At 38.7% G+C, this 18,014-nt stretch overlaps 1 protein-coding gene across 4 annotated transcripts in view; it reads left to right on the forward strand.

The window, feature by feature from the left end:
* pparg (peroxisome proliferator-activated receptor gamma) overlaps positions 1–18,014 on the forward strand; it is a 41,496-nt gene that overhangs the window by 20,337 nt on the left and 3,145 nt on the right. For 3 of the 4 annotated variants that reach the window (XM_084928684.1, XM_084928683.1, XM_084928685.1), the window contains exons 2-8: positions 1,614–1,910; positions 2,191–2,357; positions 5,162–5,300; positions 11,197–11,396; positions 14,387–14,513; positions 15,180–15,373; positions 15,641–15,884. In XM_084928684.1, the coding sequence (XP_084784810.1) occupies positions 1,619–1,910; positions 2,191–2,357; positions 5,162–5,300; positions 11,197–11,396; positions 14,387–14,513; positions 15,180–15,373; positions 15,641–15,884 (1,363 nt within the window). In that variant the 5' untranslated portion in view covers positions 1,614–1,618. The remainder of the gene's footprint in view (positions 1–1,613; positions 1,911–2,190; positions 2,358–5,161; positions 5,301–11,196; positions 11,397–14,386; positions 14,514–15,179; positions 15,374–15,640; positions 15,885–18,014) is intronic. The other variant, XM_084928686.1, reaches the window with a different exon arrangement.

Here is an 18,014-nt window from a genome sequence, read left to right on the forward strand (position 1 = left end):
GAAACAGTTTCATCTGAAAAGATGCGTTATGGCAGCATTTTGACCTGCTGTCGGTTGGTGTTGAGCAGTTTGACATTGTTTTGCAGTGATAAGAATGCTGCAGCGCAGAGCCAGGGATGAATTTGCATGTCATTAAATCGGTGGCAAAGGTTTAGATTTACAGGTAGGCCATTCTGAGAAAGTAATGTTCTACATAATTTTGATATACAGCGGTGTTTTTTTTTTTACAGGTTTAATAATTGCCAGGGGGACAAACTTCAACCCATATAAGTGGCTCATTTTTAAGAGCCACTGTCTGGGAAGGCCATTTAAATAGCCTACATCCTAAAAACAACATATTCTACAACTTGTACATTACATCAGGGCCTTGTGCAAAGGTAGCCAGGCTTATAAAGGCTCGTATGTGGTTTGCTTTCATGTGGACTGCAGTAACCTCGGACTAGCGGACTTTGATCATCTGGGCTTTTCTTTTTTCCTTCCAATGTTTGACCATCTGCATTAGAAACTGAAATGACACAAGAACTTTAAGTTATTTATACTAACAACAAGCTGAATACCCAGAGGGAGCCTTTCAGTAGAAATCAAGAGATTGCACACGTTGCTTAGGAAAATGTTTTCTCAGTGTCAACAAATCCCATGAAAAAACATTAAGAACCAACAAAGACGTGGATCATACCCATTTGTCATTGTAGCCAAAGCTTTTTTTTCCATGTAACTGTTAGCAATGATTAGAAACCCATCAAAATCATGGTCCTGGCTGCTGTACTTTGGCAAGTGCAACAAAGAGAAAACAATAAATGCACCTTTTTTAAGTTGTTTTTTTTTTTTTTTTTTTTGCTGTTGCTCCTTTTAAAAAATAATTTAATTCTCTGACCTTTTTCTGAAGATGCAGAAAAAGTGCAGTCTCAAAGTATGCAGAGACAGACAAAACATTCCAGTGTATTAGTTATCGATTAGAAAAATAGTGGTAAACACCAACTGTTTCCTTTAATAGAGTTGCACAAGATAAAATCTTCAGCAAAGGAAAAGTAAAATTCCTAGAAGTTGAAAAAGATACTGTTCAGTTTTTACCACCAACCCAGTCCTTAAGACCAGAGAAGTTGCCGAAGCTAAAGGCCTGCATCCTTGGCCTGCTTTGTGTGTCCTGTGGTTGGGCAATCGCACAGCAAGCACCCAAACAGCAACAGAGGAAGGCAGTGTTTTGAGCAGAAGAGACGTTCCTCAATGCCAGAGTTCATTTTGTACTGCCTGTGACACAATCAGTGTTCCCTGTTTACTAGATAACAGACACACTGCAGGAATGAAGTAAAGCACGACGGGTACTCCTTGTAGTGTTTTTAATGGAGTGTGTGCGCACACCCAAATGTTTAGAATTTTTCTGAGAGGTCCTTTTTAATTATTAACAACTGTACAACAGTGCATGTGGACTTGTCTGCGTGTGCTTTTATTTTCATAGACATCTTTTTTTCATCCTATCCTTGCATCTTGTGCTCCAAGTTTTCTTCTTCCTTTTATTCTCAGTGGTTATTGTTTTTCTAATTATGTTAAGTTAAATTTAGCTGGCAACTGATTTTTGAATTAACTCACATACTTGCCTTTTCTCTCTCTTACAGTAGACATGGTGGACACCCAGCAGCTCCTGGCCTGGCCTGTTGGCTTCAGTCTGAACACAGCAGATCTGCCAGAGCTGGAGGACAGCTCCCACTCGCTCGAAATGAAACATTTGTCCACGTTTGACTACGCCTCCATTTCCTCCTCCTCCATCCCTTCCTCCCTGTCTCCCCCGCTTGTATCCTCCATCCCTTCCGCTGGCGTGGCCTATGACCTAAGTCCACCGCAGAGTGAAGAACACCTGACCAACATGGACTACACAAACATGCACAGCTACAGGACACAACCAGACATGTTCAGTAAGCACATTGACCAGAGACGAATGATATAAATGTAAAATATACTTTAGGTGTAACAAAGCAAGCAGTGACCTGAATGAGATGTAGACTGAGATTAAGAGATGTGCTGCATGCATCAGAGTAACTATTAAAGCCAGTTATGGGTGACAGGATGCAGATTTATAGAAGCAAGGTTTAAGCAACCGAGTGCTGAACTTTTAAATGGATGTAAGAGGTGAAGTTTGAATTTTGTGTGCTTTCTGTCTGTCTTCCTTTCTGCGTGATGGTGTTTCTTGATCAGATTCCATCAAGCTGGAGCCCGAGTCACCTCCACAGTACTCAGATAGTCCCGTGCTATCCAAGCTCCCAGACGATACGTCGGCGGCAGCGCTAAACATCGAGTGCCGCGTGTGTGGGGACAAAGCGTCAGGGTTTCACTATGGCGTCCACGCCTGTGAGGGCTGCAAGGTAAGGCTGAACGATCTCACAAGGGAAGATGAAAATGCCGATGAGCGTAGAAACATTTCAGATCGTCTCGTAATCTCTTCGTTAAATTCCTGTTTTTTGTTATGTCCAGGTAACGGTTTAAAACCTCTAAATATTCAACGTGTTCTTAGAACAAAAACAATCTTCACTGAGGTTTGTCATTGGTTACAATTTTACTAAACTGCACACAGTGGTTGATACGATTCATGTTTAAGTCAATTTGTGGATCAGTCAATACATTTTAAGCAGTGCTCCGTCTTTGCTCAGTTTTAGAGAGGATTTTTTTTAAATGGTTTTCAATCATCACAGAAATGATTCATGTGTTAAATCATGATTCATATCAGTAGAGAGTGTGTTAAGTCTTTTTCTTAACAAGTAATGCTCAGATGATTATAAATCAGCAGTCATACTACTTTCAAGTCGTGTCAGGAAATGGTAATGGGTGTAACAATTTCTACTGCAGCTCTTTTCTCTCTCTGCCACTCTTTTTCTGTCACTGTGTGTCACCCGTCGGTGAAACTTGTTGGTGGAATAAATAATTCTATAATGCATGGAGAGAAATGTGCTTTTTTTTTCATCTTTTTGATGTCTGCCACTCTAACCACAAGCCCCATACATTTTCCACTCAGCGAGGGCTCAAGATAGGCGTGTGCTTCTTCAGACAGCCACCCATTTAAACTCTCTGTCTGTTTGTCTGTCTGTATAGAGTATAAATAACTAATAGAGTGTGGGTGAAGTTTCAGAAATATTTCCATTTTCTTTGAAATATTGACACATTACAGAAACATGAACATTTTTCTCCAAACACATATGAGATGGATTTTTCAGAATTGGCAGACCTGTCTGTGCATCTTTTGGTTTAGATCCAAGAAGCGTTTGCATGTCTGAAATCAAACTAATTTGAAAAGAAACCTTCACTCTGGCGCTTTCACAGAAAAAAGAAACTGAAATGCAGCAGCTTGTTACTGAGTAGTATGATTCAACTTAGTGCAATACAAGAGGCCTACTATATATTGCTTACTTACTAGGAAAAGTCCAGCTGAAATATTTTGTAGTTTTGTAGGAAATAAAAATTTTGTGCTGTTTTCTGCCTAATATCATTTATTTATCTTTGTTAAAGAGTGTAATTATAAAACAGCCCACACTACAGCCCACGCCACACTGGTTGTGTGGCTCATTTATGCTGGTTTAATAGTTTTCCACTTTAATAGGTGACTTATTCCTTGTTCATTACAATTAACTTCATTTCAGGCTGACATCACATGTAGTAAACACAAGCTACCAAGCCAAATTTAGTCTTAGTGAGGTTTTGCCTCCACGGGTAGCAGAGTCTATTTTCTATAGACATGTTCGTCTCTATTCTTACACACACAGTGCACAGTACAGTGCTTACTGTTACAAGGCCACTGATACCACTCAGTGGCCTCGGTGCCCTCATCGCTCGTCAAGGTGAAGCTACAAAGCTTCATGTGAATACAGACCGTGAAAGTAAACTTACAGACCCGCATATCTGTTTCATGACAGTTATTGATGGATTTATAATCCAAATGACTAAATTCAAAGGGTGAATGTGTCCTTATGAACACAAGAAAATAGTCATGCCATATTCATTCAGTATGAAATACTGTGTAAGAAAAAGGGCTGATCAAAGAAGGGGGCCTTTTTTCAAAATAAGAGTTTTCACTAATTCGTGGACTCACTTTGTTTGCCTGCCTCACAAACGTCCTTCCAGTGGATCGTAACCATGGATTTGTTTTTGGTTGGCTTAAACCCTACCTCCCTAGAAGAATGAACAGAGCCGCAAGCTACGCATGATTTATTCAAACGATCAGCTTTTCTTATAAAATTTGGACTCGTACTGAACGCATAATGCTGACAGTATATTTTTTTGCAGCTTGCATTGTAAAAACAATCAAAAAGAACACTACCACTGACAGTCACCTTGAACTCCACCACAGTGTTAAAACAGAAGCTCTTTGACACTGTTGCGGAACAAGGGTCTCTGTTTTTCTGCCGCCATAAGCTGTCACTCTGTTCCGTCAGGGGCTGAATGAAGGTGAGGTAGAGTAGTTATTGTTCTGCTGATGTCTCAGGGGAGACACAAGAAGACGGGGGTCAGCCAAGCAGGCAAACACTTAATTGTTTTAAAACAGAAAACATTCTTTATTGAGGTGGAGTCTTGACCCCTTTTAACTTCCTTCTTCTATAAATAACCTATGATTAAAAAAGAAACATCTGTGGATCGTAGGAATGTAGATGCTTATTTGAAAAGCCTTCGCACAAAGTCCTGATGTCAGTTTTTATTCTCACTGAAAATTCGCCATTCAAAGATTTGCAGCCCATAGGATTTTTTCTCCTTTTACACTGCTCAGGGTGTAGGAATGTATACTATAAGTTTGACCGTGGCTACACATTAATAGGTGAGATAAGCTTCTTTGGTCCTAAGGTTGAAGACATAATGTGTAAATTTGCACAGTTAACTTTTGAATAGACTTGTTGGCCCAATGATTGGCTTCCATACAGATTAGAAAGAGCCAGGTGTCTTATCAGTATTTGTCAGTCAGTAGACACTGCGTTGAGCTACTTTTCCAGCAATTAACTTGATTCAGAATTTGAATTATTAAATGAAATGTTAAAACTTTTTTATGCCCCTCAATCCTTTTTAATGAAGGGATAAAATATGCATTAGAATAACGCTTATTTGAAAAATGTTGCCAGAGTAGGCAGAGCAACCATAAGGACTGAAGTCACTACGTGTGTACTAATCGTATTCCTCTTTTTCACAGGGTTTCTTCAGACGCACCATCAGGTTAAAGCTGGTGTACGATCACTGTGATCTTCACTGTCGAATTCACAAGAAGTCGCGTAACAAATGCCAATACTGTCGCTTCCAGAAGTGCCTCAACGTCGGGATGTCACACAACGGTAAGCCGGTGGCATTCATACACACATTTTCATGACAGTCTGCACACAGTCAGAGCATGCCTGGGTCGTATTTTTCATTAAACTCAAATATGAACTAAAAAAAAAGTTGAAGCTTCTGTGCATTCAATCTTTTTTTCATTTTCACATCCATCCCTCAGACAGGAATGAAACCCCCTATTTATATGTCTATAAATAAGCAGATGTAGGTAAAAAGACTGATTCTTCTTTGAAATTGAGGTTCAGGAAGCGCCTCTTCTCAGACTGAGTACTTATGCCCTTTGAGAGCCGCAGATGCGTGTTGACCACACTGCTTCCAATTTAGCCTTTGAGGTGTCATAGTAATGTGTGCAGAAATCTATATCACTGTCTTAGATGTTGCCAATTCTTTCATCTGTGGTCTTTGGCCATTGTTGCAAATCTTGGTTCATGTTTAGTTCCCATCATTCGCGCAGTGTGTACCCGCCACCCCCCCAGCTGATTCATATCACAGTAGAAATTCAAAGATGAGAACTATAACGCCTATCAAAAGTTCTAAATTTTGACCTGCCTTTGTGCTTTATTCAACAAAGGCCTGATAGTGACAGATATGATAGGTGTGAGTAGCACACCTATCAGAGGCATGCTACTCACAGCCTGACTGTTTTCACTGCATATCATCAGAAAATGTGTTATAGCAATTCTGTCAGCGTTGCTGCTGTTTGAATGTGTGAAAAGTTGCCATCTTCGGTTTTATTCGCACAAGCATTTGGCTGATTGTGTTTGTACATCAGCCACGTGAGTGGGTCTTTTTTAAAAGAGTTTTTAAGTTTTTAAAAACTGCATGTACAATTTAGAAAAAAATGAAAACACACATATGTTTGCCTTTCATGTACCAGACATTTGTACGTGGAGCTTTTTACTGAGATACAAGTAAACAGCTCTTAGATGACCTCACCATTTGCAAACTACTCCGCAGAAGTACAATATGCAGAGAAACCGTTTACTTCAAAAGAAAAAAATCTCTTCTTTCAATCGTCGCTATAGAATAGTTTTGTTTTGTTAGCTTTTGTTGTCCAGTCAGGAGCATCAACAAGCACACCTGACTCCACCTCCTCAGCTGTGTTTCATTATGAACCTCGTGAGTAAATAAGTATACTCTGGTTATGTTTGATTGATGTCTTCCTGATTCTCCTGTTATATTTGTTGCACCTGTTAGGGTTGGACACGTTATGGCTCTTTCCCTCCTCGGCGCACTTATAGCATACTCACTTCGGTGAGGTCGGAAAATTAAAATAACTCTGCAAATCATGACAAGTCAGAAAGCCCTGCTTCCCACAAAGATCGCTTCCCCATTTGCACTGAAAAAAGTGTGTGGGTTATGTAATTTGTAATAAATAGTGAGCATGCATTAGCTATTATTTTGGTGGCTGTAACACCACCAAAATAATAGCTTTCCTGTCGATTGCAAACACAGATTTGAGCACTCTGATGAAGTAGGTTTGCCTGCTGCACAACCACTGGTTTAAAAAAAAAAAAAGCAATGACAGCGACAGGAAATTCTCTCATACATTAGTGGAAGTGTGGCTACACTGAACTCTGTGGTCAAGTGGGCAAGAAGTTGACAGAACAGGAAATAACAAAAGCATGATGGTAAATTATACAACTTTTATCAAACACTGATGTTGTTGCTGCCCTGTCATTGGCCTTGCACTTGCTGAAGCTTACCCTTTTTGTATTTGGCCATATTGCTCTAGAAACAAGCAGAATTCCCCCTTTCAAAGCAAACAAGGTGATCTTTGAAGAGCTCCGAATAATCCTGCTTCTCAGGTAAATTAATGGGGACTGCACTTAAGACTCAATTAGACAAACCACTGAAAACACTGGCATGCTTGCACGGTATTGTTGTGCTGGATCCAGAAGAAGTCTTTTTTTTTCTCCTGCTTGACAGCTTGTAATTGCAGCGTGTTAAAAACAATATGACGCTGTAATGGAGACCAGGAGCTGAAAACCTTCTGAATGATTGATACTGGAATCACTTAAGTATTTTTTAAGTGGCACTTTTTTTAAGGGGCAGTTGGACTGGAAGGTGAATGAACACAGAGGAGATGGCCATCTACCAGAGTTGAAAAGAAAGCCTTAATCAGAACTGTTCACAACTTAAATTCTGTTGTATAGTGCATTAAAATAGAGTGTCTATATATATACATATATATGTTAACAGTACTCAGTGTTTCTTTAACAGGATGTAAGTAAAAGCAACTCAGTCACCTGCTTATGAGGCCCAGGGACAAACCAAAGTAACATATGTGTAGTCATTTAAAGCATATGTAAACAGACTACTTTATAGACAGTTCTTCATTTGGTTTTGTTACAAACTTAAGCCATTCCAGATACTCACCTGAGGCAGGTAGAGTATAAAAGGAAACCAGCTGCATTCAGTGGTTTTGTTAGTTCTGCTCTAATAGTAAATATTAAAAAGTTGATGAATAAATTTTATTACAGCCTGATGCCTCTTTGGTATCAGGAGTCTTGACTCTGAAGAGTGAGGTGAATATTAAAAGGTGGGGGAAAAAAGAATGATTTTAATGAAGTGGTAGATGATGGTGGAGGTGCCACAGCTTACTTACCCAGTGGGCTAGAGCAGGAGGCAATCCTGACCATAGACTGCATATGTGGGCAGATGCAACCTAAATAGTGAGAAATGGCATATTTTACCAAGACTGAGGCCATAGCTTGATTATTTGCTACCTTGGGCAGGCCATCTTGGGGTTTGTCCAGTCTGTCAGACATAGCAGCTTACTTCCACCAAATAAGTTCCCAAGTTCAGCCATTGCCCATCATAAATACACCAATTGTAAGAACAGGAACAGGTTTAAGTCATCCCCCTTGAAAGAAGCTCACCTGGTAACTCATACATATTAGTCTGGTAACTGTTACACGTTAGTCATTTGTAACTGTGCTGCCCACTGTCTTAAAGCTTTGCCCCTGTGATGAGTAAAAGGCAAATTATCTGCTGTGTTTTTTTCTAGGTAGGCATAGAGAGGTGGGGACAGATTTTATATCCAAACTTCTACAACAGGTTTATCACCTACTAGGTTTACATACCACCTCCAGTCAAAGCGTTACAGCACGACCCCGAGGAAGATGCTGCACAAATTTGACAATGGTTCAGTAATTCAATTCATCATTGAAAACACTGGCATAGGTGTGTGGCATCTGTGTGCTGGATTCATAGGCTGAGGAAACAAGTTTTTCCTACTTGGCAGCTTGTAACTGTAGTTTATTGAAAACAACATCACATTAACACAGATGTGATCTTATCTCTAAGAGTTTGGTGTCAGAGTAATTATACATTACAATCTCACAGTTTCATGACCAAAAGGTTCCTAATTCAAGCCTTTTTTTTAATCCATGTCTCCTTTATCTAAGTAATGACCTTATTGCTGGTGCCGGTTAGCACGAAAGGTTTTGTCAATCATCATGGCAAAAGTCTGCTGGACTCGTTGTCACACTTTAATCTTAGAAGTGACTTAACCCTGGAGAACCCATGGGGTCAGAGCTGACCCCATTGGTTTTCTAGGGAACCCATGGGGTCAAATTTGACCCCATGGGTTCTCCAGGGTTAAATTCAACAACATTATGAGCATCTGCTATCAATAGATATATGTTTTTTTCTACTCTGCTGTTGCTTATCTCTGCGTCTTTCTCTCTACCTCCACCTTTTCTGATATCACTCTGGTGTAATAGGTATAGCTGGAGTTGTGTGGGTTTTTGTTTAATCAATGATTGACTTGCGTTGAACTGATTTCTCCAGTTTGCTGTGTCACTGCCGTGGGCGCGGTGCCCAGTGGTAGAGCCACTTTAGTTTGTATGCATTTGCTTAGGGTGTGCAGTCAGCATTACATAATCACGTACACACTGCAGTAAGTTCAGAGCTGGGAATGAAATGGAAATAAGGAATAATTAATGACTTCCACTAACAGAAAAAGAATGGTCACACCTTGGTGTCAGATTTCTTAGAAGAAGAAAAAAGACATCCACATCAGCCATGTTACAACCATACTGCTGCTTTCATGTACACGCAGCAGGGCGAGGGAAGCATTCACTTGAATGCTGGTAGATAGATGTGCCGTTACCTCCTACTTTCAGCTGCCAGTGGACCATTTATTTCTGTGGGGGTTCACAAGTCACATCTTGCAGGGTTTTTTTCTTTTTTTTATGTGTTGTTTTTTTTTTTGTTTCTAATTCTACAAAACATGGGTTGCATTTTATATTCATTGACAGATATCAGACCTTACTGCTTTACAAAGTTACAAAGTCTAAAACTGACACGTAGTATTCAGAGAAATTGGCAGCTTGTAAAATATTTTGTCACATTCAGCATAAATAGAGGCTGACTATAAAATTTGAAAAGTGGCATGCAACTCTAGTAATATAAGATAATTTTATATAGGTATTTTTTTTGATCAAATGAAATATAACCAATATATTTAGTTAAGGGGCATAAAATACACAGAATTTTATCAGGAGGTAAATAATTTTGCATTCTGTGAAAATTACATTAATGCAATGAAAGCTGTTACATTTCAGGTCTGTTTTTATTATATTTTATTTTATTTAACCTTTATTTATACAGGTAGTCCCACTGAGACTCAATACCTCATTTACAAGAGAATATATTTATCTCAGCTGAATCCTAAAATAAATACCTATTCAACAAACAACTCATCTTTCGGTGAGCTGTGAAAACATCGGTCCGTACACAATATCAGAGTCAACAAAATGTTCTAATTGCCTCATAAGACACACCTCAAAAATCACAGCAGAATCATTTGTCATCTTTTGATGCCACTGGATTTTCCCTTTCATTGAAGAAGCCATGAGTCATATGACTCATGTGACTGTTTAACATTCAGAAATCTTTGAGTTATTAGAGCAACTCGGACAAGTTTTCCATTACTTAAACTCCAAGCTTGAAATATTGTGACATCGCAACGGTTTAAAGAGCAGTTACCTAACATTGGCGTTGTTGCATATCAGGCAAAAGAAACACGTCCCCTGTCTCAAATGAAATGTCCCACATTTTCATTTCATTCTTTGTTCACTGGGGTTTGTAGTGCTTCAGTGTGCCGTAAAATCTCGTGTGTTTGCTCTAGATGGGTAATTCTGTTGACATTAGCTGTTCAATTTGATTCATTGCTCATTGATCAAATATTAAAGATGAGATAAAGAAATTAAACATTCTAACAGAAGGTAAATGGGGTGATGAAAAAGGTATTTAAAGCCTTTACTTAAGCAGATATTGTACTACAGTGACTTCAATATAAGTATAAAAAATGACCAGCTTTTAGTAAAGTCAGTTTTTTAAATTTTTCATTTACTTACGTAGAATATTGTTTATCAACTGGTCTGAAATAACAGGGAATGGATTTCAATCACATGACAGATTTATTTTTGTGTATGCTAATCCATCACATGTAGTCACTTCCAAAAATGACCTTTTTGAGCGGGAAAAAGCTGGGATTCATTCATGTGTACATGGCTACACATGAATGAGCATATTGTACTTGATGTTACAATCTGATACACAAATAAATAGTGTTTTACTTCTGTTAAAGCTAGTTTACTAAAGGAAAAATGTAGTTTAGAAATATTTTTTAGGGTTCCCCATGTTCTTTGAATTCATTATTCAACTTTTCAGCCTAACTTGTGTTTTGTAGAAGTGAAGTAGCACATGGTAACACGTGGTTTGAGGTCAAAATGTCAGTCAAAATGGTATTAATTCAAACTGGGACTTTTGAGGTCGCGTGACTCCAATAAATTGACTCAGGCTTCAGGTTTTGTGTATTTGCTGTGCACATGTGATTATGTCTGTTTTTCATGGTTCACCAGAGTGTTCTTCTGTTTCCTTTCCCAGCTATTCGTTTTGGCCGAATGCCTCAGGCGGAGAAGGAAAAACTGCTAGCCGAGTTCTCATCTGACATGGAGCACATGCACCCGGAGGCAGCAGATCTGAGGGCTCTGGCCCGGCATTTGTACGAGGCCTATCTGAAATACTTCCCTCTCACCAAGGCCAAGGCCAGGGCCATCCTCTCTGGGAAGACTGGAGACAACGTGGTAAGCAGCGCTCTCTAAATTCTCATTTGCTTTGATTCGGATGCATACAAAATCAGCAGACAGATAGCGCTCAACATTGGCATTCTCAGGACAGAAAATAGATCAGAAAAAAACTGTATATGAGCACTGCTGCTTAATATTAGACCAGCATTTGAACTGATAAGATATGTGCAGGTGTGCATGTGGTTTCACTTGTCTTTGCATTCCAGGGATATATCAACCATCTACATATACTGAACGTTCTCATCTCGCTGATGAGAGCTACTGAACCAGTTTCTCTTTCCTGTTTCCTTTTTCTCCACTAAGAATGACATCTACAGCACAAATTTGACCTATATATATTTTTTTTATATCTCCCATTCTGGAAACTATCACAAGCAAGGATGACATTAAACAGAGTCAAGATCATACTGAACAGGCCAGGGTGAAAAATCCATAACTTCATGCAGTATTTTACCAAAATTCAGAAGCAGGACATAGAAAAAGCCTTACTGCTCTATTACTCTTTACCTTCACTTATACAAGAATTCAATTTAGTTGGAATTGTTATTAATACTACACCATTACTATGATTTAAACTCTAAGTATTTTAAACCTTTTACTTAGCATGTCTTATAACATTTGTCAGCATAAATTCCTGTGAGCACGCTCAGTTTTGACTCAGATGACGCGATTTAGGCTGTTGCTGCTGTGTTAACTCAAAAAGTGGATGGACTGGTTTCAACATGTCTTGGCTGTTAGAAAATATCTCAGGTTACAATGGTCAAACTACAGAACAGGGTGGTGTTGCTTTTAGCAGTCTTTTCTTTTACAGCCATGGCTTCGACAGTCCTGCTCAAACATCAAATGATTTCATAAAGACATTTGGAAATTTAGAAAAGTTGAATGGAAGAAGCTATTTAGAGTTTTCCAAAGAGACCTAATCAAATAGCATGCAAGCAGAACATAAAATAGATCTCAAGTGAATATTTTTATCCACTTTGCATTATTTTATTTTATTTTTGCTTTTAATTTATCAGTTTTCTCCTTTTTTTCTCCTTGTGATACCGCTATTCCTATATGTGAAGTTGCTTTGTCTGTGTATTATTCATATAGTAGTACTAGTAGTATTACATTGAGTGTGGCAACTACATTTCTTTAATCAGACATACATATGTGATCTGAAGATTATGGAGTTGGCTTGATATCAGATAGTACCGTCAGCCTGTTACGCTGTGTTTACATTATCATTCATTGTTCCAACTGTAAGTAGTTTCAGTTGGGGATTTGATTTTAGTCTCTCCAACCAATCAGCAGAGACCAACATATCTGCAAGAATCCAATGTAATTTTAAGTTGACACTGATGCATAGCCATGTCATCATACTGGTTTTGCTGGGCTTTAAGGAGTGGAGCGGAGCAAAGTAAAAAGCAAATTCTACTGGTACATGCATATGCTCTACGTGTGTACCAGTAACCATTGTTCCTTCTTCTTCTTTTTCTTGGTACTGATGCTGTTTGACTAATACGCCCATGATGCACACTGGACAGTATTTTTTAACCGATAAAAACACAGGATCGTGTCACAAGATGTGAGATGAGTCACTGGAGGTCAAAAATTAAATTGTCTGTTTCCAGACAAATGACGGTTAATCTTTGAGAATATGAAAAACATGCTTAAAAACTATCAGCATGAAGATATTTACAGTATTTGTGAATGTGTATGTTTATGTAGGCTTTTCTGTGAAACCTGATCACTTCATCTTCTTTGATTTTTTTCCCTCACAGAATAAAAAAGTGGATTAAAAACTTTGAGCGTATTATATTCTTAAAATGTAGAAGGAGATTCTTAGTTTTTGGTTTTTTACTCGTGTTCTCGGATAACTCTCAGCTCAAGGTTGCGCCGCATCTCTTTCGTCTGCTTGTTATGACTGGTCATCGTGGTGATTGCAGCCAAATAGCACCGAATCGTCTCTTTGTTTGAGGGACTGCTTGGTTATTTACTAAACCAAAGCAATCCTCCTAAAACAAATTGGGAGTCAATGATTTTAACTTTCGTAGAATATTTACATTTTTTAACAAGCAGAACCTTGATATGAGTTGATGTGTAATCAGTGTTTAACTGCACCGGAACTCCAGACACACCATCTGAGATAAAGGAAGAGATTTTTTTCCTTAACCTTGGAAAACCATCATTGTTTTGCTCAATTATTTTGGAAACGGAGCTACAATGTCTCTGCGCAAGATACCTATTATTTTACCTTGTTGTATGAGTGATTCAGATAAAATGGAGGTTTGATTCCTTTGTTATACATAATGTTCACACAAGTTAAATTTAGCTTCCAACAAAGCTACCCAGTATAGTGTTTTTTTCTTTTTGCACATTTAGTAATGTTGCTAGTGGCAAATGCTAAAACGTAGCATTACAGTCGCACAAATAGATTAAAGGTATCTTTATATAGACTATATTCGTTTAGCCTATATGTTTATAGCAGCAATCCTGAGTGTGTTGAAAGAAATTGTATGAAAGCTGGCACTTATAAGAAAATGGAGGCGCTCGTTGTGCTTGCACTGAACAACATACATACAGTTGCTGTGTAAAGACAAAACTACCAAACAGATTCCTGCACAGTGAGCACATAAAGACATTTCACTCCCCCCACTCAGTTTCATTCACTCACGCAGGAAATGGGTTGTTCATTTCACAACTTCTAGAGAATTTCCTGCTTTAATTCCCTCTATTCCCACTACAATGAAGATTTATGTGTGTGAATAGCAGCATTCATGTTTCAGGCCAGTGCATGTTAGTTTTACTAAAGTAAGCGTAAGTTTGCTCAGATACCTGGAAATGATGTTTTTTTCTGTGTCGGCCTGCAGCTGAGACTTTCTTTATTTGCCTCATCATACAGATGAGACTAAATGTCCTCAGAAGACCTATAATCAACTTAATTTTTTCTCTTTTTTCTTTTTCTTCTGCCTTCTCCCAAAATTTTCCTTGCACTCTACCTGTAGCCTTTTGTCATCCACGACATGAAGTCTCTAATGGAAGGAGAGCAGTTCATTAATTGTAAGCAGATACCAGTCCCAGAGCACCAGCAGCAGCAGCACCAGACCTCCGCTCTTCCACCTGTACACGGAGGTGGGTAGTATCAAATTACTCTGTTAAATAACACCTTTTGTTGCAATGTCCAAAACATGTTGTTTGTCTGTTATTGTTCTGTTTAGTTTTAGGAATGCAATTAGCTACAGCAATGCAGAAGATATTGTTCCTATTATTCCACATTAAAAAAAAACTTTACATTGGAATTAATAGTAATAGCAATTCAAAATATACAAAACAAAGGCTGAAACTCAGACAAGCTCCTTAAAATGAAAATCCCAACTATTCAAACTTCTTCATTTACCAGTTTCACCCAGTTTTTTTTTGTTTCCACATAATCAAGATAATTATTAAAGCACACATATTAACCCCAATTCATTGCATTAGTTTTTCTGGGGAGAAAAGTGCAGTTTTTACATTTTTCAAGTCCAGTTTTACTGGTGCTGATAAATTATGTTACCTATTCTCAATGGTACCTCTGTATCTTCTGTCATATTCTCTTCATCAGTCGATAATTGTATTGTTATTTTCTAAAAGTCTTGCAGAAAAATGGAGATGAATGAGGATCGAGAGATCTAGACACAAAATTCAGCAATTATCTGTTAACTCTTTGTTAAGTTATTTTTAGCTTCTTATATAGTTAGCTTCTCTGTTTTTCTTGTACTCCTCCAACTAAATTAAGTACCTTCTCTCACATGGTATCAGGCTACACGGAAACGCACCCAATGTCAGAGAGTGAGGTTATGAGAATGGCAGTCTTCGGTGGACAGGGAGAAGCAGACACTGTGGAGCTGCGTTTCTTCCAGAGCTGTCAGTCTCGTTCAGCAGAAGCAGTGAGAGAAGTGACAGAGTTTGCCAAAAGTATCCCTGGATTTGTCGATTTGGATCTAAATGATCAGGTGAGATTCATCAGTGGTTCATCCGTTCGGTCCTGATTGTTGTGGAAGATTTTTTCTGTTCTAAAACAACTTTAAAATAAACAGTTTTGGACAATTTCCATTCAGAAAATGATCAACGTAAATAAGTCGACATAATGGTTAGCGAAGCTCATTGCTGCTTGCAGTTCTAGATTTTGAATGAAAATGAAGTTACGACCCGACTATCATTTCTACTAAACTTAAGATCTTGCCAGATTTTGATACAATCATTGTGTTCTTTATTTTCAGGTTACTTTGCTGAAGTACGGTGTGATTGAGGTTTTGATCATCATGATGTCGCCTCTGATGAACAAAGATGGGACCCTCATCTCCTATGGACAGATTTTTATGACGCGGGAGTTCCTCAAGAGTCTCAGGAAACCTTTCTGTCAAATGATGGAACCAAAGTTTGAATTCTCCGTCAAGTTTAACACGCTGGAGCTGGACGACAGCGACATGGCCCTATTTCTGGCTGTTATCATTCTCAGTGGGGGTGAGTGTTTTTATTATTGTTTGTTTTACTATCTGTCCCCAGTTCACCTCTCCTGACCTTCGGAGGAGGAATCTGGATATGTGAATGGTTTGGAGCACTACTCTTAAACCTCCCAAAACACTCACAGATTCATTGCGTCCACTGTTGGACATTTAGAGTTCAGATTTGATTATGAGTATATCAGCACTTTATTGGTGCTGATATACTCATAAAAGAAAGCGTCTGCAGGTATACAGACATGATTAACATGGCATCTGCTGCACTGATGTGTTGAATGAACTGTTTTTCCATATATGGCAAGAACATGATTGCATACATAAGATGGTGTCGACAGATTTTATTGACAGTTAAAATCTCGCCTCGGGTTCTCGTTCAAGAATAAATAACCCTTGCTGACCACATCGACCCAAGTACTTTGTCATCCAGATTTTATTAGCCGCCTGATTTTTTTCTCATTGCAAGCTATTGCTAACATTACAGCAAGCGATTGCACCACAGTCTCCATTTTAGTCTAGAAATGCAACCACATGAGATCACTCATATTGCTCCCTCTGGCCTAATATTTCTAATAATTGTTTTCTGTATGTGCACGATGAAACAATTTCAAAATTGGCTTGGATTTTAAAACGTCTGTAGTCTGAGTTTAGACTTTGAGTTAACAGGACTGACACCATTATCGGTTAATATCTGTCTATTAAAGTGATGCTGCACACAGCTTAACCTTGCTTTGCGTAACAGCTGGAAGCAGGGAGAAATAGCTGTTCTGGCAGTGTTCCTTATTGAGGTAATCATGGCTGGCTACACAGTGTAATCAGTGGAAGCTATTGCATGTGTGCAACCCCGCGAAAAAAAAAAGCCCAACAGCATGTAGCAATACGTTAAGTGTATGTAGAAAAATTGTCTTAAACACATGCAGAAAACCCATCAAAGATCAGCCAGCACCAAGAGTAGCTGTAGTGCACAGTTCAGTGTTTTTAACACATGGTTTGACTTCACTACAAATCTTGGTCACATTGGGTGGTGCAGCGCAGTGGTTAGCACTGTTGCTTCACGGGAAGAAGATAGATCATTTGAACCTCTTGGTCACCCTGGGCCTCTCTGTGTGGAGTGTTCCCTGTACAAGTTTCCTCCCATAGCCCAAAAACATGCATGCTAGGTTAACTGGTGAGTCCAAACTGGTCGTAGATGTTCATGTCAGAGCGTCTGATTGGCACAAGTAATAGTTGTGCCAATCAGACGCTTACTAAGCCTTACAAGCCTTACTAAGCGTGCGCCACATATGCATGACATTGCCCCCTTGTTGGTAGCTACAACATGCATACGTGGGTCTGCAAAGTTCTATGTAGCATCTACTAATGCACTACTGTGTCAGCTGCTTAGCACAGTAAGAATACCATGATCACCTACCAATAAAACCACTTGTGCAATCTCATTTTTACGCCTTTCTGTTTCTGTACAGAGCTAAGCTAACCGCTTCCTGTTTCCTTACCGATATATATTAAACAAATACAACACTGGCGACCCCATTCTCAGCTCAATATTTGGCAAAAATGAAACAAAAATACTTTTTTATTTTAATTATTTTTTTTACAATCATGATTCCAAGGTTATTTCATGTTATCGCTGTGCTTCTGCCAGACAACGTGACTTTAATTTACATCCATGTGTATATAAAATAACATAGTTAGCTGCTCCAAGTAAATCCAAGTTATCAGTTCTCTGTGTTTAACACACTATCTCCGGCCAGCCTCAGCCCACTCATAGATGTATTGGATGTTTTTGGGAAGGGAGTCTAGCAGAACTGCAGTAAACAGAAACTGCATCACGTGCAGGGAGATTTACAAACAGCAAGTTGCATGTTGGTGACAACATTTTGACTCACTGTATCTTAAAGAAAAGAAAAGGTGAGGTTTCACTGGCAACCACATGAGCAACTAACAATCACTCAGTTGAGTTGTTTTTATACAACTTTGACATCTTTTAACAAACATTTTTGTTCTAGTAATATCACAGTAAAGCAAACATTTTAAATCTAAAATGTTAACAATTCAGACCAGCTTGTGAACACTTGAGCCTCACCCTCTTATGTCAACAGATCCTAACTGCTTAGTCTAGTATTGGTGATTATTA

The sequence above is a fragment of the Perissodus microlepis genome, chromosome 5, assembly GCF_051167445.1.
Source record: "Perissodus microlepis isolate ML-2025 ecotype Zambia chromosome 5, ASM5116744v1, whole genome shotgun sequence".
Taxonomy (NCBI): Eukaryota; Metazoa; Chordata; class Actinopteri; order Cichliformes; family Cichlidae; genus Perissodus; species Perissodus microlepis.